Source organism: Octopus bimaculoides, chromosome 2 (assembly GCF_046866305.1).
Source record: "Octopus bimaculoides isolate indiv1 chromosome 2, ASM4686630v1, whole genome shotgun sequence".
NCBI classification, from domain to species: Eukaryota; Metazoa; Mollusca; class Cephalopoda; order Octopoda; family Octopodidae; genus Octopus; species Octopus bimaculoides.
Window position 1 is genome coordinate 76,378,287 of NC_142929.1, and position 25,882 is coordinate 76,404,168.

The 25,882-nt window shown below is 35.0% G+C and overlaps 1 protein-coding gene across 22 annotated transcripts in view; it reads right to left on the reverse strand.

The window, feature by feature from the left end:
• Positions 1-25,882, reverse strand: part of LOC106874645 (citron Rho-interacting kinase) — a 351,869-nt gene that overhangs the window by 23,157 nt on the left and 302,830 nt on the right. For all 22 annotated transcript variants that reach the window (XM_089347064.1, XM_089347057.1, XM_089347060.1 and 19 more), the window contains 12 exons: positions 24,267-24,383; positions 24,029-24,138; positions 19,933-20,016; positions 15,217-15,352; positions 10,946-11,050; positions 10,674-10,814; positions 9,602-9,712; positions 9,290-9,458; positions 7,328-7,645; positions 5,230-5,404; positions 2,834-3,073; positions 2,234-2,333 (listed from right to left, as the gene is read on the reverse strand). In XM_089347064.1, the coding sequence (XP_089203190.1) occupies positions 2,234-2,333; positions 2,834-3,073; positions 5,230-5,404; positions 7,328-7,645; positions 9,290-9,458; positions 9,602-9,712; positions 10,674-10,814; positions 10,946-11,050; positions 15,217-15,352; positions 19,933-20,016; positions 24,029-24,138; positions 24,267-24,383 (1,806 nt within the window). The remainder of the gene's footprint in view (positions 1-2,233; positions 2,334-2,833; positions 3,074-5,229; positions 5,405-7,327; positions 7,646-9,289; positions 9,459-9,601; positions 9,713-10,673; positions 10,815-10,945; positions 11,051-15,216; positions 15,353-19,932; positions 20,017-24,028; positions 24,139-24,266; positions 24,384-25,882) is intronic.

Below are 25,882 nucleotides of genomic sequence, written 5' to 3' on the forward strand. Positions count from 1 at the left end.
GGACAGTTTGACTGAGGTCTGTAGAGCTAGCGGCTGCACCAGGCTCCAATCTGATCTGGCAATATTTCTACAGCTGGATGCCTTTCCTAATACCAACCACTCCGAGAGTGTAGTGGGTGCTTTTTATGTGTAACCAGCACAGAAGCCAGCCAGGTGGACCTGGCATCAATCATGTTCAGATAGTGCTTCTTATGTGCCACTGGCACAGGAGCCAGTCAGGGGGTACTGGTATCGGCCACGTTTGGATGATGCATTTTACATACCACCGGAACGGGAGCCAGTCAAGGTCACTGGCCACAGCTACGATTTGGGTTTTACTTGACTCAACAGGTCTTTTCAAGCATATCATATCACCTGACGCATCAAGGGTACTCTTAAATGGGCTGGACATGCAACACTGGCATCGGCCATGGCTGCGATCTCACTTTACTTGCCAGGTCTTCTCAATCACAACATATCTCCAAAGGTCTTGGTCTCCTGTCATTGCCTCTGTGAGGACCAATGTTTGAAGGTCATGCTTCACCACCTCATTCCATGTCTTCCTGGGTCTACCTCTTCTACAGGTACCTTCCACAGTTAGGGTGTGGCACTTCCTCACACAGCTGTCCTCATCCATATGTAACACATGATCATACCAACACAGTCGTCTCTCTTGCACACCACATTTGCTGCTTATGTCCAACATTTCTCTCAGGTTGCTTACACTCTGTCGTGTATGCACATTGACATTACACTTCCAGCGGATCATGCTAGCTTCATTTCTTACAAGCCTACGCATGTCCTCAGCAGTCATGGTCCATGTTTCACTGCCATGTAGCATGGTAGTTCGCACACATGCATCATACAGTCTACCTTTCATCCTTAGTTGCCAGCAGAGGTAGGAGCTCCCTGAACTTTGTCCAGGCTATTCTTATTCTAGCCTCTACACACTCAGAGCAACCACTACAGACTTGGTTGCCTATGTAGCAGAAGCTATTAACAACCTGGCATGTGATGGAATCTGTTTTCTGAGCATCTGTGGTGTTTATTGCCCCTGTGCATCTGCCACACACAAAAACTATCTTCCTGGTTAACCTTCCTTCGATATTGCTGCACCTTTTATGTGTTCATAGCTTACACTGGGTACATCGTATGGAGTTTCTACCCATGCCTTTTCTACAGATTGAGCAGGGCCATCTACCTGAAGGGGTTTGTGATTTGTCAGCCTTCCTACTTACTAAGACTTTGGTTTTTGCTAGGTTAACCCTAAGGCCCTTTGATTCTAGACCTTGCTTCCACACCCTAAACTTTGTCTCTAGTTCTGGCAGTGACTCGGCTATTAGAGCAAGGTCATCAACAATTAACTAATAATAATTAAGAAAATGAGATAGAATCAGTGCATGTGTTTATTATTGGTATAATGATACTCTCAAGATGCAACAAAAAACTTTAAAATATTCCACATACAATAATATTTAGATAAGTTATTTTTAATTAGATGTTTAATTATCAAAGATTACAATTTATTAGACATCATGTTTAAGCTGTATTCATTTGTTTATATAACATTTGCTTTTCTCTGCTAGCAGATGTTGGATGAAGACATTATTGGAAGATTATTTTACTGCTGGGTAACCTTCCTATCACTAAACCTTATAAATTTTATAAGTAAGGTATTCTTCTTCTACTTGTCTTTGAACATATAGACAAGTAACAATTCATTTTTATTATATTCTACAGGGATGGCTCTGCAGTAAGAAGTTTGCTCCCCAAACACATATCTTAAGACTCAGTCCCACACTGCAGCAACTTGGCCAAATGTCTTCTACCATAGACCTAGCCCAGCCAATGCCTTGTGAATGAATACGGTACAAGGAAACTGAAAGAAGCCTGTTCGATCCATCTATCTATCTATCTATCTATCTATCCATCATTACCATTTTGATGTACACTTTTCCATGCTTGCATGGGTCATTGTGTGTGTGTGAATGTCCCTTTGTCATGATAGTGTGTGATAGTTGTAAATGAATATTACTCTCATATAAGCAGTGTCATTCATTTCTAATAACCTGCAAAAATGTATCTGGCTATGAAAAGTATTACCTTACTAAAAACAGGTGAGTGTTGGCAACAGGAAGGGCACCCAGCTGCAAAAAATCTGCCACAATAAACCCCATCCGACATACACAGGCATAGAAAAGTGGAATGGTTTAACAGACATTCATTTGATATATCAAACCCATAAAGAACATACCGTCTGTTTGTTGGCACTGCTTCTCTTCTTAACAACAGCTTCCAATGCAGCAGCCCAGCGCTGCTTATCTGAGAAATTCATACACATGAGGTAGAGATTTCTGTAATGACAAATAGAATAAATAGATCAGTTAATGTATTTAACCACACATAAGAAAAAGAACATAACTATTGGAACTGTTCAAGAGCAACAGAAAAGATTTGAATCAGATGTAAAAATATTTATAAGATAAAGAAATTTTGTTGGAAAATATAAAAAAAATGTTTATTTATAAATAAAAATAAAGTATAAAGAAAATTCACCATTGTATACATTGCACACACACACTTTTAAGAATGAAAGATAATTTGAAATGAAAAGAAAGAAGAATGGTTAATTATTTAAATGAAATTGGCATGGTTTGGTTCCCAACCATATGGTTTCAAGTTCAATACCATTATGTGGAACTTTGGGCAAGCATGTAAAAAGTGGACATTAAAAGAATGATGATGATGACGATGGTAAAACAGAGCAAAACAAGTAAAGTGAGGAGAGAGGGAAGAAAAAGATCAAAAGACAATGAAACAACTCAATAAATATTAAGAGGAAGTGACTACATACTTGCCCGGCCAACAAGTGTTGTCTGGAATCTCTTCAACTTTCATGATGTACAACAGATCGGAAGTAGCGGTGTTAGGAAGCTCAGCAGCTGTCACAGCACTGTGAACCACCACTTCATTGTTTGTGGTTGGATACAAGTCAAAAGAGTCAATAGGTGAGGAGTCGTCTTCATCATTGTAAATCATCAACATATTTCCATCAAGTTTCACCCAACACTGATCCCAGCTATTTTTACCACTTCTACAAATTAAACAAACAAAAATTGTATCGATATAAATATCATTTAATAAAGATCATACAACCACTGTACTATTGGAACATAAAACTTATAGTAGCTCACATATAAATCCTGTTTTTATTAAGCGATATTTATCTTTTGCTGGATAGAGTACTGTTTTATTTTTGGTTGATCCTGCCAACAACAAAACAGCACACTATATAATAATTAGAAGAAATGAGGAATTGTTCTTCAGTTTATTTATATAAAGGTAAAGAATGTCTTCAAATTTTCCAAGCGAATGGGATGAAATAAAATGAAAAAGTACAATCGTTATTTAAGAAATTTTCATCTAGCACTTACCTAAAACATTGTATTCCTATATATATATACATACACAGACATAGAATACATTCAAAAGACTGTATGAAGTGAAATGATATTAAACAACTAAGACGCATATACTCCAATTCCTATAATACTCATGATTTTCCATTAAAAATTGTAATTTCAAATTTTCATAGATATTACAATAAATTTGTTCTTATTGTGCTTCACCCTTTCATTTCCTTCTCTCTCATATTCTCCTCTTACTCATGATGGTTCTTTAGTCATGCCAGTTACAAGGCGATCACACTCACTAATGTTGGTGCCCACCTACACATGCAGAAAGAGGAGTACATAGTACATCCTATAAAGTGGTTGGCACTAGAAGGACTTTATAGCTGTAAAAATCATGCCCAAACTGAGACACTGCAGCATGAGATGGTGCTTTGTCTTGCTGGGTCCACTGAACTACCCAATCTATGTCAGTCTGGAAGACAGGCATAAAAATGATGAAAGTGATTAGAATAAACTAAAATTTGGAATGGAATGGTAATGGGAAGCTTTGAATTTTTAAAGAAATACTAAAATTTGATATTTAAAATTTGAACTATTATTTAAAAAATAATCTTATCTGACCTATGCAAGAATGGAAAAAGTAGGTGTTAAAATAGATGCTGGCAAATCTAATTTAGATACATTAAGTGTTATTTCCTTTAATTGAAATTTCTGTCATGAAATCAACCCAAATGTCTTTAAAATTACACTATTTAGATATTTTCAAACTACACAGTAATTGAAATATATCCCTGTGGACAAATATGCAACAACCATTTTAATTAGTATATAACTCCCTTTCAAAATGTATGTTACTGTGATTTTTCATTTTATTTAAAGAATGCAATAAAAAGAATTCGAAGAAAAAAAAAAAAAAACCCACTTATGTTTGTTTTTGAAAACAATTGTATTACATAATTAGCTTTCAATGAGTAGACATGATTCTGTGGCTAAGAAGTTTGCTTCCCAGTCATATGGTTTTTGAGTTCAATTCCACTGTGTGACACCTAGGTCAAGTGTTTTTCAAAAGCGTTGTGAGTGGATCTGATAAAAGGAAATTGAAAGAAGCCTGTCATACATGTGTGCCAATGTGTCTCTTTTTGACATGTAACAGTTGTAACTGAGTGTAACCATATGAGTAGTGTTGTTGGTGATAAGAAGGGCATCCAACCTTGGAAGAATTTGCCTTGACAATTTCCATCTGACCCTCGCAAGCATGGAAAAGTGGATGCAAAAAACAATGATAATGATGTATGATCCACTAACTAACACACAGAAATCTTTCAAGATCTACTCTTTAAAAGTATGTATATATCCACTTCAAGGAAACATTACTCTATGATGAGAAAGTATACTGCAAACCCTTTCTGGTTATTAGTATAACAATATTTCTTTTATGTTAGTTTAACCTACAACATACTCAAAAATGTAAGAAGCGAAAAAACAAAATAACCCTCCAGTTCCCGTGTTCATGATAAACAGTCAGCCAGTCTTTGCTAAGTAGTCTCCCTTAGATAACAATTGTATTTCCTTGTTATGAGTAATGTTATTTAAGTCAGTCATAACTGAATATACATATCAATGATCAAAAATGTCCCAGCCATGACTACCTAGTAGTTTTTCAGACAGTGTACACATAGGAATAACATTATCTAACAGCATTTATAATTTGGCTACTCTTTGTAGAAGGTCAAAGTGAACACAAAGAGGTTCTCCATCTTCATTATTTTCAAAATCAAGTCAAATAAAATCAGTGCATTTCAACAAGAATATGATGAGAAAAGGGTTAACAGTATACCTTTGGATCTTAAGATAACTTGAGATTTCACAGGGATTTGTTTGACTCGAATTCAGAGTGTCAGAAGATTCAATTCTACGCATACAAGATGTAAAGTTCTGAATATATTCCAGTAATAGTCCACAGGTGGGTGGCACTTGTGAAGCACATTTCATATGGCACACAATATGACATTCTGCAAAACAAACAATGGAAAATGGTAAGTATAATGTGTGTTAATACTTATTATCCCAGGAACATTTCAACATATTCTCTGCTTTTTCCCCTCAAAAGGTTAACTGACACCCACATAACTGAAAAAGAAATAAGTCAACACATCATCATCATCATTTTAGCAACCACTTTTCTATGCTTGCAAGGGTCAGATGTAACTGCTGAGGCAGATTTTCTATAGCTGGATGCCCTTACTATTGTAAATCCTTACCCATTTCCAAGCTAAGTAATGTTTCCCATGGTCAGATATATTTTTTTCAATGGCAGACTGGAAACAAACAACATTACTTGTATGATGGTGATCCTTGTTTACAACCATCATGTGATGTTAGGACAAGGGAACACATACACAAATGTGCATACACACATATACACATACTCATATACACACACCATACTTCATTCAGTTTCTGTCTACCAAATCCATTCACAAGGTTTTGGCAAGCACACAGTGGGACTGAACCTCATGGCCGGGAAGCAAGCTTCATAACTATAGCACCATGACTTTGCATACTAAATTTCTAAAATACTTTCCCAAAATATGATATTTTCATATTTGTCAACAAAAAGAAAAAAAAAAAAAACCACTGAGATCTACTGAAAGTAGAGTCAGCTCAAAACTATTTCTTGATTTTGAAATTTATTGCTAGAAGTAACGACATAACTGTGTGGTGCAGAATTTCACTTCAGAACCATATGGCTTTAGATTCAGTCTCACTGAGTGGCGCCTTGAGTGTCTTCTATTATAGTCTCCAGGCCAACCAAGGCTATGTGAGAGAATTTGGTGATGATTGTAAATGAGCGTCACTTCATATATGACATTGTTTGTTTCCAGTCTTTCAACATTTCTGGCCATGGGGAAATATTACTTTGCTTGGAAAGAAGTAAGGTTGTAGAAAATCTGCCTCAACAAATTCCATCTGACCCATGCAAGCATGGAAAAGTTTACATTAAAACGATGGTGATGATATGTGTGTGCATGCAAAGTGCATCAATATTCATATGTTCCACACACATCACTGCTAGAGTAAAGAGGTGCTATGTTAACATTCCTTGTTGATATAACAGCATATCTTTCTTTGCTTTCAAAGACATGTGGGTTAAAGATATCCTTAACTTGAAAAACAGGTGAGCATTGGTGACAGGAAGAGCAGCCAGCCATGCTAACATGGAGAAGTAAATGTTAAACAAACAGGACCAACCCTTTTCATATCAACCTGCCTGAGACTGCCCCTAGTTCTTGGAACAAAGTCCTTGTTTTAAAGTGATCTAAATGAAATCCTTCCATCCACCAGCTTAAGAATAAAAGTAAGGATACTAAATTCTTTATTATTTCCAAAATGAAAATTGGATTCAGGCAGGTTGGTAGCAAAGGGATTAAATGTCAGTATCAGAATTAATACTCAGCAATATCAATTACCATTACTGTGGAACCCTGAAAGTATGTAACTATCCAACTGGGTTTTTATTTATTTTCTCCCAACCATTGCTAGATATGAAAAAAATGTGGTTTGCATATGAACAAGAAAGCATATGGCAGAAAGGTCCTTTTAATCCTGTCTTGCTGAGGATTATTCAACCTCTCTAGTGTTAATGTCACAAGAAAATGCACCCAATTACATTCTGTAAAGTAGTCGGCAATACGAAAGGCGCTTTGATGTAGAAATCAAGCCAAATAACATGAGCACCAGTCTAAAGGAGTAATAGCTCCCAATAACAAATGACACTGTGACAACTTGTCTTACCTATGTCAGCATGGAAAGTGGGTATAAAATGATGCTGATGATCCACAAAATAAAAATACTATTTAAAAACTTCACAAAGAATATGTGATAGAGGGGTTGGATTTATTAGCTACTGAAAAAGTGAAGTACAGCATATTTACCTTCGCATTTCTTTGCTTGTGAAACAAATGGAACATTTCCAAGGCACACAGCACATTTAGTTGCACGCGTGTTGTAACCAGAAACAAACCGATGTGGTATGTTGTGATTCATCCTAGCACGAGGTGGCTTAGCAGGGGCCATGGGAGTGCCAGGTGCACTCTTGCTCAAGCCACTGGATGATACTGAGGAAGTTAACTTGGACAGTGTGTGGGCAGTTGGAGAATTGCTAATAGTTGATATAACAGTAGGGTCTGATAGAGTGCTTCTTCCTGTAAGAAACTCATGTGCATCTGTATCACCAGTTTTCAGTTTCATAACTAGAAATAAAAAAAGGAAGTTAAAATTATTTAAAATGATTTAAATATAAAATTAAAACAAAGTCAAAACCATTGAAAATAAACTAAATATTTGGTAAACACAATTGAAACAGCAATTTATGTATCATACTTAACTGTTGATGCAGTGGTTTTCACTTGAGAGAAAATTTAATGCCGTTTCAATTGCATACAAATTATTTTCCAGCAGCTATTTGCAATATCAGCAAATGTATTATCCACTGTTTCCTATGTATATGAGGTAACAGATTTAATTTAGGTACGTGACTTATCTCATTCTGACAGTGTTTCTAAAATGGCAGATCTACGAAGATATTGTTTCTTGAACAAAAACCACAGCATCATGCCTCTCAATGGCATATATATATATATATATATATATATATATAAATATGATACACAGATGGCTATTTTAAGCTAAATATAAAGTTAAAATTATTGACAGTAAACTAGAACTGTTTGAAGAAATAGGCAACATAATTAAGGATGCTGATTCCAGACAAAGTTCTAATGTTAGTATCATGAGAAATTGCACCAAATCTATAAAGTAGCTGATAAATGAGCAGAGAAAGTGTAGGGCTATGAGATCCAGTTAGTGCTGTCTCATGGAGGACTATTCAATCTCTCTAATGTTGGTGTCATGAGAAAATTGCACCCAATACATTCTGTGAAGCAGTTGGTGATATCCTGCTTGTTCCCAGCCCTCACCAATTTCCAAGTAAGTTAATGTTTTCCTTGGCTCTATGTGCTTTCATGTAAAGCTGCTAACAAATGACACCATTTGTATGACAGTGTAGCGACGTCATTTTGAGGATCTCCAGCAGGCATGCGCATGGTTTGAACCTTCTGGAAGGCCTGCCGAAAGGTCCCTGATGCACATGCGCAGAAAACTAGCAGCAGCAGAGTTCCCTTGTATCTTAGACTCGAGACACAGCCGCTGAACTATGCAGATGTGTCCTCAGCAGCTCTCTGTTCGCCTCTGCTGCTGACGTGAGATGCTCGGTATTTGACCAGCTCTGTGTAGTTGGAGTTCTGTGAAGAATGCCTTCACAAAGTATGATTAACTCCGACTTTGCTGCTTCCACACCAGACCTAGCTACTGATTTTCCCAAGGTGTAAATCTTGTACATACAAAATAAAAGGATTGTTTTTGTTCAGATGTTTCTTGTTCCAATATTTTTCCTTCTAACATTTATGTAAGGGATTGTGTGGCACCCTCACAGTGCCAACCACATTTTACCTCTTACAACAGTGACACTCAATCATAACCATTATTTAAGTCAGAGCACACACACACACAACAAGCTTCTTTCAGTTGTCTCTGTCTACCAAATCCATTCACAAGATTTTAGTTAGCCTGAGACTATGCTATAGTAGAAGACACTTGCCCAAAATGCCATGTAGTCAGACTGAACCCAAGACCATGTGGTTTCCTGCCCCAAAAATCATCTGACCTAACATCGAGCTTTTAAAAGAGAATTAAAGACAACATATTCTGTAACAGAAATACATAAAATTTAACATTCATTAATTAGAACATTGATGAAATCGTGATCAGAATATACATCAAAGTGCAATATATAATTCATTCAGAGTCTTTTAAAAAAAAAATCTTTAAAAATTAACCTTCAGAGGCCAGTTGGTAATTTTCAGCCCTCATTTTCTCGATTTGTTCTTGCAGTTTAGCATTTTTCTTCTTTTCTGCTTCTACTTGAGTGTACAAGTCTCCACCGGCATGCACTGGGGTTTTATTCATACAGTCTTTGCTTTTGAAGCTCCCAAACAATCTAGAACACTGAAGGAGAGATTGTATTTATTGTAAATTTAACAGAAATTATACAAATGAAATGAAAAAAAAATGACATAACAGCATCAAAACATTTAAAAACAAAATTGCAAGGAAAATCAAAAGCGTAGAACAAAAATATATGTACATACCTTTTTCTTTTTAGCAGTACTATCAGGTATTAGTGCGTGCATGTAGTCGATAAGTTTCATCTGTTGCCCCATCATACTTTCAAAGCGATATTTTTCTAAACAGTATGAACTCTAAAACAGTAATGTAATAAAATAATAAAAATATTTAAATTATCTCATGCATAGTTGAAAATTATATGGCTGTCATCACCACCATCATTGTTTTAATGTCCAATTTTCTACACATGCATGGATTGAGCCAGTTTAGAGGGGCAGAAACCTTCATAATAACAATGGAACAAATGTGAGCTATTGATCACAGTATATTGGTGATTGAATCTTTGCTCATCAATTAAATAGTTTTCATTTAGATTTGGTCTAAGGCCAACGGGTTGTAGCAGTAACACCATCTATAAATGTGCATAGGATTCCAGTGTGGACTTTAAATTGAGTTTTATAAGTCAATTAATTCATATATTGAAGCTATTAGAGAATCATCCAGATTCATCAGGAGTTTACAGTTTGATACAAAAGTCTACTCCTCAAAGAATACATTGGAAAAGGCTAAAATTATTGGCTTTTATAAGAGATTTTTACACATATAAACACATATAAACACAGATTGGAGCCTTGTGTAGCCTTGGAATGTTATTCTGAATGTTAATACTACAAACTTTCACTCTATTCCTAAGCTTTTAACATTCTATGAAGAAAAGAAAATAGAACCCCACCACCACCCAAAAAAAATTCCACAGACATTCTATGAGTTTCTTCCAGACCATAATTATTTCTATCATTAATGAAATGACTTACTTCATAAAATGCTTAATTAATAAGTAACAGATGTCATGCAGAAAGATATCTAAAAAGAACAAAATAGTGCTAAACTTTATTACCACTGACTAGAAAAACAAACAAAAAAATGAATTATATGCATAGTTTTCCTTAAATTTCATTATTTCAATTTCAAATTCCTAATCTTGTTCTGAATTACAAAGACATGATTATATCTCCTTTTAATAAATTTTACAGTTAGAGGACTGCAGTAAGTTTTAAATATGAAGCAATTAATACAAGAGAAAAAAGGTGTTACCTGTAGAAGTTCCATAACTCTTTCTAAGTCAACCTTTTCGCCAAATATCAGTTCAAACTTATCCATTGCTTCTTGCCAGTTATCTTTGATCTTCCGATTCTCCTCACGTAAATGGTCCAATTCTACTGCCTGTTTTGAGCACTATTAGCAGAAAGTAGGAATAAAAAGTAAGAGAGGAGTCAACCTTAGTATGGTAATATGTCTATTGTTAAAGGCTGATTAAAAAGTAGAATAAATGTCACAAAAACTTCAAAAATCTCAAGCAAACCTACCAGTTCCTTCAACTGAGATTCGTATTCTTTATTGTTACACAGTGATTTCTTCATTTCAGTTTTCTCGTTGTCCAGCTTTGACCCTCTTTTCTCAGCAACAGATAGCTAAAACACAACAATATTAATGCACAATCTTTAAGTAAAGACTTAAATACTTACGAATTTCTCATCAGAGCAAAGAATGAGATTAATGAAGGAAATACAGAATGCAGCAGAAAAACCTCCTGTATTTTACATGGTCATTAGTGTGGTGCAAGTGAAATTAGGTAAGTGATAATGGTGTTTACAAAGCTAATGCTTTAGCATTGTTTTTTTTTTAGAAGTCATCATGGTTTGGACCAGTGCACACCATGTATTTGCCAAGTTTCAAATACTGGCTGACTAGCCCATGTGCTGATGGTATGCAAAAAGCACCCACTACACTCTCAGAGTGGTTGGTGTTAGGAAGGGCATCCAGCTGTAGAAATTTTGCCAGATCAGATTGGAGCCTTGTGTAGCCTTCTGGCTTGTCAGTCCTCAGTTAAACTGTCCAACCCATGCCAGCATGGAAAGCAGACATTAAATGAGGATGATCATATATATATATATATATATATATATATATATACACACATACATGCATACATATACACACGCACATATATATACATACATATATATAAACACATATAAACATTTATATACACACACGTACACATACATACACACATATAAACACACACACACACACATATAAACACACACACACATATATATATATATATATATATATATATATATATATATATATATATATATATATATATACATATATAAAGTGATTAAAGTCAAAATAAGCAACAAGGATATCCAAAGTTAATGCAGTACGATCGTTTCATGCAACTCCATTTAATTAAGCAATGTGAACATTACATCAAATATAAAATGCAGAGCAATCCTCAGCTGCACAAAGATATTGAAATTTAATGAAATTACATTTCAACAGAAGGAAATATTTTTATAACTACATTTAAGCTCTCCAAGTAGAAAGGAAGAATACAAAAAACCATTTTGACTTAGCCAGACCAAACAGGCTAGTAAATAATTCTAAGCAGATTTTTAACTGTCACTGATTTTATTTGTTTTTTTTTTTTTCCTGATTTATGGATCATCTTATCAGACCTGGTGATTCAAAGCTTAAGAGGGCACTAGCATTTTCTTTGTAGGGAAAGGGGTAAACAGTATAGACAGTAAACATGGATGATATAGTTTTAAAATTTCTTAGAGTTTAGTGACAAACTACTAGGGGGGGGGGGGGGGTTCTCTACTAGCAGGTCTGCTAGTAGAGAACCACCCCTCCTATGAAACGATCATACTGCATTAACTTTGGATATCCTTGTTGCTTATTTTGAAACTGTATGGATAATACCATACTTAATTCTGGTGCCTAAACTTAAGTACCATATTCACCTGAATCTATATATAGTGTTGCACCAGAATAAGAATAGCCTGGGCAAAGTTCAGAAAGCTCCGACCTCTGCTGGTAACAAAGGGCCTCTCACTCGTGTGTGGCTTAGTGATTAGGGTGTTCAGGTCATGATCATAAGGTTGTGAGCTTGATTACTGGTGGTGCATTGTGTCTTTGAGTAAGACACTTTAGTTCATGCTGCTCCAGTTCGCTCAGGTGACAAAAATGAGTAGTACCTGTATTTCAATGGGTCAGCCTTGTCATACTCTGTGTCATGCTGAATCTCTGAGAACTACATTGTATGCCTGTCTGCAGAGTGCTCAGCCACTTGCACGTTTATATCACAAGCAGGCTGTTCTGTAGATTGGGTCAACTGGAACCCTTATTGCCGTAACTGATGGAGTGCCAGGAGGATATATATATATATATGTGTGTTTGTACCTTTTCTGTTGCTGTCACAGTTTTTGAAATCTTAAAGCTAAGTGAAAATTTTCAAATTTGGTATACTGATGTAATTTTTCATGCTGAATCTGACTCTTATTTTCTTGTTTCAGAAAATTTTAAAAAAAAATGTTACAGAGGTTTGAAGTTTGATAATTTTTACCCACTCAGAAAACAAGATTTGGCATTTTCTGTGTGATAGCTTCTATCACACATTACGATGACAAATTTTTATTTAACAAAATGAAAGGTTTAGATACACTCTAGGAGTTTCTCAAACAAATTACAATTTTTGTATCCCCCTCACCACACAAACTCCATGGAAAGGCAGGTCCCACAGTATCATTTTTACACTGTTCTATGTTGAAATTTATAATCATCAATTTCAGGAATGTGAGAGTAGGCCTTCCACAAGTCACTAAAAACTGTGGTTTCTGGAAAAGCTGACTGACATATGTATTCCACTAGTGTCACAATTTCTGACATGGCACCACATAAAGAAGAATATGTCTGGTTTCATGACACACTCCTCTAAAAACTCACTACTCAGGTTGCAAGCACTCTTCCTTTGTTGCATTTACATCTTGAGAATACTGTTTCAACTATCTCAGCAATTTTCCTCAGACTGCTTATCTGAACTGAGTTGCAGAGCAGGCCCTCCACACATATTTCACAAAAATAGCTGCTGTAATTAACAGCTGTATAATGGCTCATCTCCACTTCAACACAAAATGAGACTGAAGTCAATTTCTTGATGGCATATGTAAGGGAAAAGTAGTACAGTCCTAAGAGGTAGGGTGCTAGTTTCCAACTATGTATCTTTTAGAAAAGGTACACATTTTTTCTAAAAAACACACACTTGTTGCATCTTTATTGGGAGTACCGTCAGTAAATTTTCCTATGAAGCAACCTCGTTTTCATTTTGTGTCTCCCTGTACATAATTTTCTTTCTTTTAGGGATAATACCCTTCTCTTGCAAGTAAGAAACTGCATCTTTCTTGGTTTTCAATTTCTCCATCATATTCAAAAGGTTAAATGAGTTGGCTTTGGTTATACTTCTATTTACATTGAAAAGCCCAGGGAAAAAAAAAAGTTCAAAATAATGAAAATAAGGCAGTGACAAAAAAAAAAAAAAAGTGAAAATGACAAAAATGAGGTAGTACAAACATTCAGAAGATAGGCACTCACAGAAAATAGACAGGTAAAGTAAATACATGTGATAACAGTTTGGCAGATGGAAATAGGCACCAGTGTGTCTGTGGATTTCAACTGGCTAAAATTACCCAAAATTTGTAAACTTTAAAAGCTATTAACTTTTTATTTATTAATTTTTGGCAAAAATGAATTTCATTTCCATAATTAGCATACGAAACTACATCAGTACACCAAATTTGAAAACATTTGGAACAAAAAAAAAAAACAAAAAAAACTGACAGTAACAAAAATGATCCATATATGTTTATAATCGCTGGTGTATATTTACATAGTAGTAGATAAGTCTGACACAACTACTTTTACTTACATTTAGTACAAGAGTTTGAGCAGTGTTTTCTAAACTATACTTGTGACACAGCAAATATATATCTGTCTTCGCAAGTTTTTACATAACTCTTGGTCGTCTATTCTAATCAAAAGTGACCCCACCTCACCATCTACTTTCCAAATCTAATTGGATAAGCAATACACACCATGAACTCCATTTAGGAAGCACCATATTCTCAAGCTTAACTAACTCATGTTTTACATAAGAATTTAGAGACTTCAAGAGAATGTGAAATTTCTTTTTAATTATGAAACTCACAGTAAAGAACGCTATAAATAACAAATTGTATATAATGGGTTAAAAACCCCTTTGAATAGAAAGACTTGAAGGGTGCTGATGGGACACAAATTCACATCTGTAAACATGACATATTAGCCTTTGATTTTTACTATGCAAAAGGGGTTTTAATCTAATATATACATGCTATTATTTATAGCTTTATCTAATTTGAGTTCCACAGGCAAAAATAAACTGTTTAATATTTTTCTCATTTATTTTTCACCACCTCCTCCTTGGCTGTTTTTACTGGAGCCCTCTATATAACAAGCATTTTGGGCCAGGCCACCAGTTTGAGGTTACCTTCCTCTCTCCTTTTTCACTAGTCTCAAAGGACTTGTAAAGGGTCATGGACACTGTCTTTCCCATGGACTAAAAAGATAATATTATTAATCCTCTTATTTTGGCACAAGTCCAGCAAATTTGCGGAGTAGTTACATCGATGACAGTGTTCAACTGAATAGTAACTGAGTCCTTTACATTATAGTTAATCAATTAAAAAAATCAGTTTGCTACAACATGAAGTCACAAACTTTTAAAAAAAAGGTTAAGAAATAACAGTACTTGGTGAAAGCATTTGTTTAGTTTCTTCTTGGCTTCTTCAAGTTGACATCGCAATCCATTAATTTCATCAATGTAGTCAGATTTATTAGTGTTCAGCTTTTGAGTCAGAGAATTTAGAATGTTGGTATCTGCATCTCTGAAAGTAATAAGACAACAAGAAATTGTTTTGTCATAAACTACAGCATACTACAGGTCTTACAAATATATGTGTAAATATATTGTATTTAACAAAGTCATTTACAAATGAAACAAAAATTAGCAAGATACACCTCCCCATGATTTGAAAATGGCAGCAACAAAAATTACATAAAGACAATTTGCAATCTTTTAATTCAAATCACTATCATTGTTTTAACATCCACTCTTCCATGCTTGATGGAGTTTACTGAAGCAAGCTTTCTGTAGCAGAATGTCCTTCCTGTCACCAACCTGCACTTGTTTCCTAGCAAGGCAATATTTCTCCATGCCCAAAAACATTCTCATAGAGAATTGGAAACAAATGATATTGGTTGTATGACAATAACAATTACTCTTTTACTCTTTTACTTGTTTCAGTCATTTGACTGTGGCCATGCTGGAGCACCACCTTTAGTCGAGCAAATCGACCCCAGGACTTATTCTTTGGAAGCCTAGTACTTATTCTATCGATATCTTTTGCCGAACCGCTAAGTTACGGGGACGTAAACACACCAGCATCGGTTGTCAAGCGATGTTGCAGGGACAAACACAGACACAAACATACATACATATATACGACGGGCTTCTTTCAGTTTCCGTCTACCAAATCCACTCACAAGGCTTTGGTCAGCCCGAGGCTATAGTAGAAGACACTTGCCCAAGGTGCCACGCAGTGGGACTGAACCCAGAACCATGTGGTTGGTAAGCAAGCTACTTACCACACAACCACTCTCGCGCCTATAAATTATTTACAACTATCCCACAATGTCAAGACAAAGAGACACAAATAGTCACACACACAAACGGTAGGTTTCTTACAATTTCCACCACCTACCAAATCCACTCACAAGACTTAGGTCAGCCAGGAACTATAGACACTTGCCCAATGTATCATGCAAGGGGATTGAACATGAAACTATGTGACTAGCAAGCAAAGTTCTTTGTCAAGTGACTAAACGAAGCCCACTATATATAAAGTGGGCCAAAAATCATGCATAAAATAAGTTCCATACACTGCAGAATATAGTCAAAGACATGCTTCAATTTTTTCTAAAATTGAATAAGTGAAATAATGATGAATATACATGTACTTGTACATGAACAAAATGAACATAATATGAATAAAATGTTAAATATTTTGCTGTATGACTTTTGGCCCACCCTCTGTGTGTGTGTGTGCATATGTTTGCACCCTTGTCCTGACATCATGTGATGGTTATAAATGAGCATCAGCATCATACAAGATACATTGTTCATTTCCAATGTTCTGTGGAAAGCCTGTTTGGCCATGGAGAAATATTACCTTGCTTGGAAACAAGTAAGGATTGGTGACAAGAAGGATATTTGGTTGTAGAAAATTTGCTTCAACTAATTCTGTCCAACCCATGCAGGCATGGAAAAGGGAGTGGTGGTTTTCATTGATGATGATGATGATGTCTGCAATAAGGGTTTCGGATATTTGAGAGTCCGTGAAATAAGAATCTGGATTACCCGTGAGTTCACCAAAGTTTCTATGTCAGTGGACTGTGTGTTGCTTATGTGTTCCATTGATGGTTATATTCTCTCTGTACCACAAATCAGTATCCAGTACAGGTAATCTACTGGGGTGGGGGGTCAAGACAGGTAATCAATCATAACTTTTATATGGATTGTGGACGAAGTTTGTTTGGAATTGTCTAAGTATACATAATGGGTTTAAGCTTCCATTGGAATACAGTAGAGATAATAAAATAAGTAAGGTCAGTATATTGTAAGATAGCAGACAGTTTAGTAGCTTAAAGTAAAAGAAAAGGATCTCACCAAAACAAAAGAATTGCATTATATATCAAATTGACATCATATTACTTCCATGCTTTAATAAGCACCCAAATGCTGTAAATGATGCCATCAATCAATCAATCTCTCTCTCTCTCTCCAGATAGGGAAGCCATATATAACTTCTTCAGCAAGACACCTGTTCCAGTCTCTCTCTCATACATCCACCTTCTTCAAAAATGTAACCCACACTTAGTTGAAGAGTCTCATTTGACAAATACTTGATGGCCTCTTTAGTGCCAGTACCATGAAAAATGTACCCAATAAACTGTGAAGTGGTTGGTGTTAGGAATGGTATCTCTAGAAACCATAGCAAAGCAGATACTGGAGCTCAGCATAGCACTCTGGCTCTCTCTCCTGTTGAATCGTTGTTGTGCAAGAGTACAATGCCCTCTGGCAAGAATGGACTGGACCACTACATATAAATAGTAGCAGTCTAAGTGAGGTAGTTTGGAGTTCATGTTTGACTTAGCATGTTGGATTGTTGTTACATTCTGTATGGTTACTGCCGTTTCTTTCGATTATATTGTTATTACACTGTTGGAGTGTATTCGTTTATCTATAAGGATATAACATCTGGCGACGAGGATTGTCAAAACTCACATTGGTTATTTGACAATTTTTGCGTCATGGAAAACCTATTAGCTGCTGTAATACAGCTTCAAGAGAAGCAACAGGAACAACTGTAGGAGTTGCAAAAACAAATACAACTACAACAACAATTAATTGAGTTACAGTCAGTGAAGTCCAAAAGTCCAGTAAGCTTGTTTACACCAGACAGTGTGGATGACACAATTTCTGAATTTACATATCTGGAGGAGGGTATTACATTTTCCACATATTATAGAATATAAGAAGAAATTTCTAACAATGAGTGCAAATTATAGTCAGAGGAGCAGAAAATAGCTCCTGTCAAACAAGAGCGTTACTGTAACTTTATTCTGCCCCAAAAGTTGAGTGAGATTGGTTTCCAAGAAACTGTGAAACTGCTTTCAAAAATTTTTGATGATAGAAGTTCATTTTTCAACACCAGAATGGAGTGTTGGAACTTAATGAAAAAATGAGGAAGATGATTTTATCACCTACGCTAGAGTAGTCAACCATATGTGCGAAAATTTTAAACTCCAGGGTCTCACTCAGGATATGTTCAAATCACTTATCTTTGTGCAAGGGCACCTGAAGATAGAGAAATTTGGGCAAGGATTTTCTCAAATATAGAGCAAAAAAACCAAGTTTTATCTCAACAGACCACTGCAGAAGAATGTCAGACTATGGTAAATCTTAAACATGATGTGAAAAAAATACAAGAAAAATACAAAAAAATATAAGATAAAAACTCTGCAAAGTTCTCCACTAAAAAAGAAAATAAAAGCAGAGGAAAAGGAAAAAAGAAAAAATGAAGCAACGGGATCAAACACAAGTGCCAGAGTCTTCAACAAGTAAGGAGGAAGGACGGAAGGAACTGGAAGAGGAGATAGAAATACCAATAATAATAACAGAGAATGTAGAGAGAAGGCCACGTAAAGGTAAACATGAAAGAATGATGGTGAAGTACGAGAAAAGTGTAGAAATAGAAAAATGAATTGCAAAAATGAAAAGTGTAATAAGAGTGAGATTGGCAGATAAGGAGGCAAATAGAAACATGAAAGCAGTGTTGCTAGATGACGAAAAGGCAGCTAGACTGAAAGAGATATTTAGAAGTAGGATGGAGAAGACACAATTACGGTTTCAATATGATGAATTACCACCAGTGGTAAATTTTGAAGATTTAATGACTTTTTTGTTATAAAAACGATACAAACTGAATTGTAAAAACAGTAAAATGGAACTTTCTACTTTGGTGGGTAAAAAGCCATTTCATTATCATAATTTTTCACACCTCATAACTCATTCGTTAATCGTTATATGTAGCCTACGTTTGTGTTGTCTGTCCTTGGAATGTCCCTTCTATATGTAAGGCTTTATGCCTAGAATAAAGAGAATAGTTTCACAGTTCATGTGTTGATATTACAAAGTTGAAGTTCAAAGTTCACAGTTCGAGTTAGCATGTTGGATTGTTGGTTCTTAAAAGATTGTTATGTTCCATGTGGTTAGTATTCATCATCATCATCATTTAACATCTGTTTGCTATGCTAGCATGGGTTAGATGTTTGACTACAGATGGTAAACTGGAGAGTGGCACCAGCTCCAGTCTGTTTTGGCTTGGTTTCCACAGCTGGATGTACACAAAGTATACTGGGTGCCTTTTAGATGTCAGCGGCATGACTGCCATTCATGTGTCACCGACACTGCCCACAACCACAATTTTACTTAGCTTGACGTGTCTATTCAAGCACAGCAAAGCATTCATTTCATCATTTTGTATAAGCACCATGAAATTTGATTAAAAAATAGTTAAATCATAATGATTGTATGTCTAGCCATAAAACTACCCAATGACACTAGAAAAAGAAAAAAAAAAAAAAAAACCCAAATACACACACATAAAGAAGTTGCCAATTTTTTCCTCAATAGTATAGCTGTTAATTACCATTAAACAAGGCTGAGATCTTTTTGATAACAAAGGGGAGAAAATCCTGATTCTTTTGAAAGGGTTCCCAAATTTAATTATCTCCAAGTCTTATCTCTTGACAGTTTTAGCATAGAAACAAACGGATGACAGCAAAATAAACACACACACACACACTTCCCTCTTTGTCTCAATGAATTTTGTCGTCATTTTACCTTGCTATCATCTCTGCCTCAAGAAGCTTATCTGCATTCTGAACATCTCTGTCTTTTGATTTTAGAGTGTCTTCATAGTCATTCCTGAAATTAAAACAAAATATAACATAAAAAAAAAAAAAGTAAACTAAGTTGGTTCAATACAATGAATGGTATTAGTTATTTCTTTCAGATGACAGAAATGAAGTAGAGAGAGAGAGGGAGGGAGAGAGAGAGAGAGATAGAGAGGGAGGGAGGGAGGGAGGGAGGGAGAAATGCACACAGAAAAAGAGAGGCTACAAATTTCCATACTCCACAAAAATACTGGAACTCTTGAACCAGAGTCCTAATATCACATGCAATTTAAAATCATAAATAAATGCAAACACACAAAGAGGCTTTGTAAAGTTTCTGTTGAGCCAGTTCTCTTACAAAGCATTGGCTGGCCCAAAGTGCTACATAATAGGGCTAACCTAATTCTAAAATTACATGTATATTCTAATGGAAAAATACATGGTGGTGAATCCCTAAAGCATAACAAGTATAATTTAAGTAAAAATTAGCTAAGTGGTATGTATAAATGTAAAAATTGTAAACATTCTTCATTAGAATTAGTGAAAATGTTGATGAATATATATGTATAGATGAAGATGAAACTGCAATAAGGTTTCAGAAATTTGACTCATCTATGAGCATGTATATCTATTTTATTGGTATTATTCATATTTCCACATTTGATTCCTAATTCTAATAATTTTTAGGATATTTTAAGTCTTATTATTTTAAGTGCTTGTATTATAGTGCTCACTTGCTTAGTAAATATTACTTTCATTATTTTATCAGTCATAATCTCTCTTTTTTAAACAAACATCAAGGTAGTCCAAGTACGTTTAATGTGCCAAAAAATAGCAGTGATCACACAAATATATTTTAATACCTATAGTGTATCAAATAGCCATAGCAACAAATTCACTTGCTAATTCTTAGTTAATGATGGAAAGGAAATAAGTTGTCCAATATAATTTATTTTCAGTATATATAAACAATAAACTGAGGGCATTTACACAGTGAATTTAAATCAACAAAATACCTGATTTCCTTATCTGAAATAAAACTTGAAATGAAAAAATTGCAATGAATATATATTAAGTACATTATTATTAATGAAAACAATTCGAGGCAGGAGAGAGAGAAAGTGTGAGACTGTGTTGCAAATGAAAATGAAAAATTTTGCCAGAACATAATATTGTTTATCAAATGTTAAAACCTACTCTGCAGTGAATGTAGAACTTGGCAACAAATATTTAAATTTGTGATAATAAATAATAACATGCTTTGAAAGTGTCTTCTTATCGATATATAACAGAGGGATTAATAAAAATTTTCCAGAGAGTCAAACCTATAATATGGCTATTATGGAGAGTGTGACTAACTAATGGACATTACAGAAATTTATATGTAGATATATAGCTGAGTCAGTCTGTTAAATATATTTATCATTAATAATTGGTAGAACTTACATAAGTGTACATAGATGGACGGATTGATGGATGGACACACACGCACAAAAGTCTGGTGCTTTGATAACACATAGTTACGGCGTTTTTTTTTTACTTTTTCAAATATACCCTAACTTAAAATGATCTAATATAACGATATCATTCATCTGGCATGTGTTGAAATATGCCAAAACAATTGAATTCCTCACAAATATATGTTACTTTACATATAATTTGTGTTAATTCTATTTACTGAAACTTGCTAAAAAGCATATTTTGATTTAAAGTAGTATCTCCTTGCTGACACAATTGTCAGTAATCATACTGTTTCCATTTCTTTCAGCCAATATTTTTACATTGGCCTTCTTTTGAACTCTAGATAATGCAACATACAGCTGACCATGTGAGAAGAATTGTGTTGGAAGATATATTCCAATTTGTTCAAAAGTCTGTCCCTGTACCTTGTTGCATGTCAAAGCAAAAGCTGGCTTGACAGGAAATTGTTTATGTGTAAATGTGAATGGAAATTGCATTTCTTGAGATACATGTGGTATTCTTGGGATTAGCAGAGTTGATGCTGCATAAGGACCAGAAGCAACCTCAGCATCAGTAACCTGATCATGTAAACTGACAATGATGAAGAGTGTGCCATTGCAATGTCCATTAGTAGCATCTAAATTTCTCAGAAGCATTATGCAGCATTTTTTCTTCCGTTTGAACATGTGTGGTGGAGACCCTGATGGTGTAAGTTTGTTGATGAACTCAATTGAATACAAAGTTTCATTATCAACTGTATCTGAGCTTCTGTATATTTTTAGCTCACCAAGGATCTTGGTCAACAGAAAATCATTCACAAATTGTGCTGCTTCATTTGTTGGAGTAACAATGGTTCTATTTGCAAGCCACACAGGGTTTGTGAAGTTATTTTTGAGGTCAGCATATACAAAATCACAGAGATCTGAAAGAGTACCACTTTTAAGTCTTAAATTGGTTGTCAACTCCACTACTTCCATATGATCCCAAAGAAAAGATCTCTTTAGTATTGCATCAACAATTTGGGATCTGACACCATTATTTTGAAGTAGAATATTCTCCTCTCAAGATACCCCTAACCAGTCAATCATGTGTAGTGGAAACAGAATCATGTCTACATCTCCATGCATATTCAGATATCTGTTTCTGTCGCTTTGCCCTGGTTTCATCTGATTCAGTTGCCCATCTTTCTCTCTGCTGTTGTGCCTTTACTGCTCATATTTTTTTGGATGCCCCATGTTGAATTGCAAAATTCAAATGTGATATTTGTGTAATAACAAAATCAAACTTGGCGTGAGTGTGTGTTTATAATAGAGAGATGTTGTGTTTGTGTGTGAGAGAGAGAACATTGCAAACATTGAATGAAAATAAACATGAAATGAAAAAATCGTATAAGTGAAAATTCATAAAAAACTATCTTGTTTAGAGTGCTAGAAATAGCAGTGATCACACAGTTATTATTGTAAGGATTATAGTGTTCCAAGCAGCCACACCAACGAAATCACTTCTTCATAAAAAGAAAAAAAAAATTATACTGGCATATTAAAGAATTTTCATTTTCTCAAAAATATTAATTTAACAAATTCCGGAAACTGATGATATTCTTGAAATTGTGCCTTGTATGAAAGTTATACAGCTATTATCAAATTATCATTAATGAAAATAGAGGCGAGCAAGAATGAGAGACTCTTACAAATAAAAACGTAAAATGTTGCCTGCAATGAATTAATATTGTTTATTATTAAACATTAAAATCTACTCTGCAGTGAATGCAATGAATATTTAAATTTATGAAGAATTGGACACAGTGTATGTAATGAATATTTAAATTTGCGAGAATTTGGAGTTAAAAAAATTCAGTAAACTTCAGAAATCGAAATCATAGGAAATTTCTTAGAACATGAATTTATAAAAATATTCCCAGATGGTCAAGCTTTTAATATTGCTTTCTTTTAGTAATTTTAGTAATTGTTACATACCTAATTAATAAGCAGCTTTCTCCATTATAGTATAGTTGCACTATCATACATAACAATGTTTGCTTGTTTAACACCCATTTTTCTATTCTAGCATTGGTTATTTGAGGAATTATTCAAAGCAGGATTCTACAACTAGATGTTATTGTGACCGAACCTTACTTTTTGAGTAAAAGTTTTTTTTTTACAGGTCTTTGAAAGAACAGAGAGCAATCAGTCATAATGTCAACAAAGAGTGTCAACAATCATCACTGTTCTGCTCAAGTGGTGACGAGTTTAAAACATCAACATTCACACAAACACACATGGATGATGATGGGCTTGCTGCAACTTCTACCTACCAGATAACAAATTCATTCACAAGCCGTTGGCTGGTCTCAGGCTATACTAGAAGACACCCACTTTAAAGTACCAGGCATGAGGAACAAACCTGAAACACCACGGTTACAGAAGAAACTGCTAAACTACACAGCTATGCCTGTGTTTATTACAGCTGTGTACATTACAACACTGCTTACTCATAAAAAAAAGAATTAAATGGATTGGTCCAGGGGAATATAACTAAGAACTATGAAGGCAAATAGTTAAAAATTAAAGAGAAGCAAATACCTTAATGTATTCCAGTCAGATTCTTTTTGTTCATATTGTTTAATAATACCCTCGTAGTCAATGACTTGGAGTTCCAGTTCTTTACACACAGATTTCAGGTTGTCTGCAACCTGTCAACAACGCAAATATACAAATAGGTTATAGGTGTCTTGATAGGTCACTAAATAATACATGTAATAATTTATACTTTTATTCAATATTATCCAATATAGTGGAAGCAGCACAAAAGTATACACACCCTTCTTTCCATATCACACTGATGCTGAAGGTCTTGAATTTCATGTAGCAGAGATTGCCGTTCCATATTTATAGAATGCTTCTCTTTCTCGGAATGCTTGTATTTGTCCTCATATTCCTGTAAAATGCATTGAATATAACATCATCATTTTTGTTCCAACATCCATTTTTCCATACATGAATGGGTCCAACATAATACACTGGGGTAGATTTTTGTTACCAGATGTCCTTTCCTATCACTGACCTTCACCTGTTCCTAAACAAGGTAGTATTTTGTCCATGACTGCACATAATTTCATGCAAAATTGGAAACAAACAGTACTTGTAAGGAGTTGCTTGATTACAACTAACATGAAATGTGAAGACAAGGAAACCACAAACACAGACACCCTCAAACACATATTTCACTATTTTCCTATATAATAGAGGCGACAATCATCTAGGTATGTGGTTGGCTGTGAGTAGACACCATTGACAAAGCTGAATGAAACCAAAATGCATTCGACATTCTCACCAGCTACTACTGGAATAATTTTCATGTCCTCCTAATATATGTTTTTGAACAAAGTATGTCCATAAGAGATGTTATCTCTGGATAAATACCACAGTAAATTTGCCTTTCAAGGAAATATTTACATGAAGTGTAATACATAGATGACAATTTAAACTGAATACTGCTTCTATTGCATATAATGGATTATTATCATTGTTAGCATTATGAACAGTTTTTCTTTGGTAGTTTCATGTGAATTTGTGGCACCACCATGTTTCTGATGAATGTGCAGCATTCTTATTTTTGTGGGGATCAGAGTGCAGACTCCTCCTGGTGGTGTACTGCACTAGTTTGTTCTGTTAGGGCTTTAATTTGTGTCTTGTTATGTTTATTGTGTGGTGTGTGTAATGTGAATTGTATTATTTTATTTTATTGAGCTTTAATCTTGTATAGCATATGTTGTGCAAGTTGTATTGTTTTGGATTATTAGATGCTTGTTGTGTAGGGTGTGTGTTGTGTGTGAAGAGTTATTCTATTCAATTGATAGTGCCTTGTGCAAGATGTAGACTGTTCCTAGAAGAGCTATTTTTGGGGCAGTATGTAGTTTTGTGAGCTCTGGCATGATGTCTATGTTTGTTTTGAGATTTTTTTAACCATGCCTAATGCTCCACTATACTAATGGTACTGTTTTTACTCTCATACCTCAAGAACGAAAGGTAAAGCTGCCCTCAGTGACATCTGAATACAATATAAAGTCAGAAGTGTTGCTAAGCATTTTGTCTGGTGTTGTAAAGATCCTGTCAGTTTGCTGCCATTAAGTTGTTTCAAATTTAGGTACTAGCCAGCATTTTCATGAGGAGGGACTACTCAATTACACTGACCCCAGTACTCAACTGGAGAAGGGGTTAGTTGATTACATTACCCCCAGTACTTGACTAGTACTTATTTTATCAATCCTGAAAGGATGACAGGCAAAGTTGACTTCAATGACATTTGAACTTAGAATGAAAAGAGCTGGAAGAAATACTGAAAGCATTTTGTCCAGTGTGGGAAAGATGCTGCCAGATCTCTGCTTTATTAATAATAGTAACGGTTTCACATTTTGATGCAAGGCCAGCAATTCT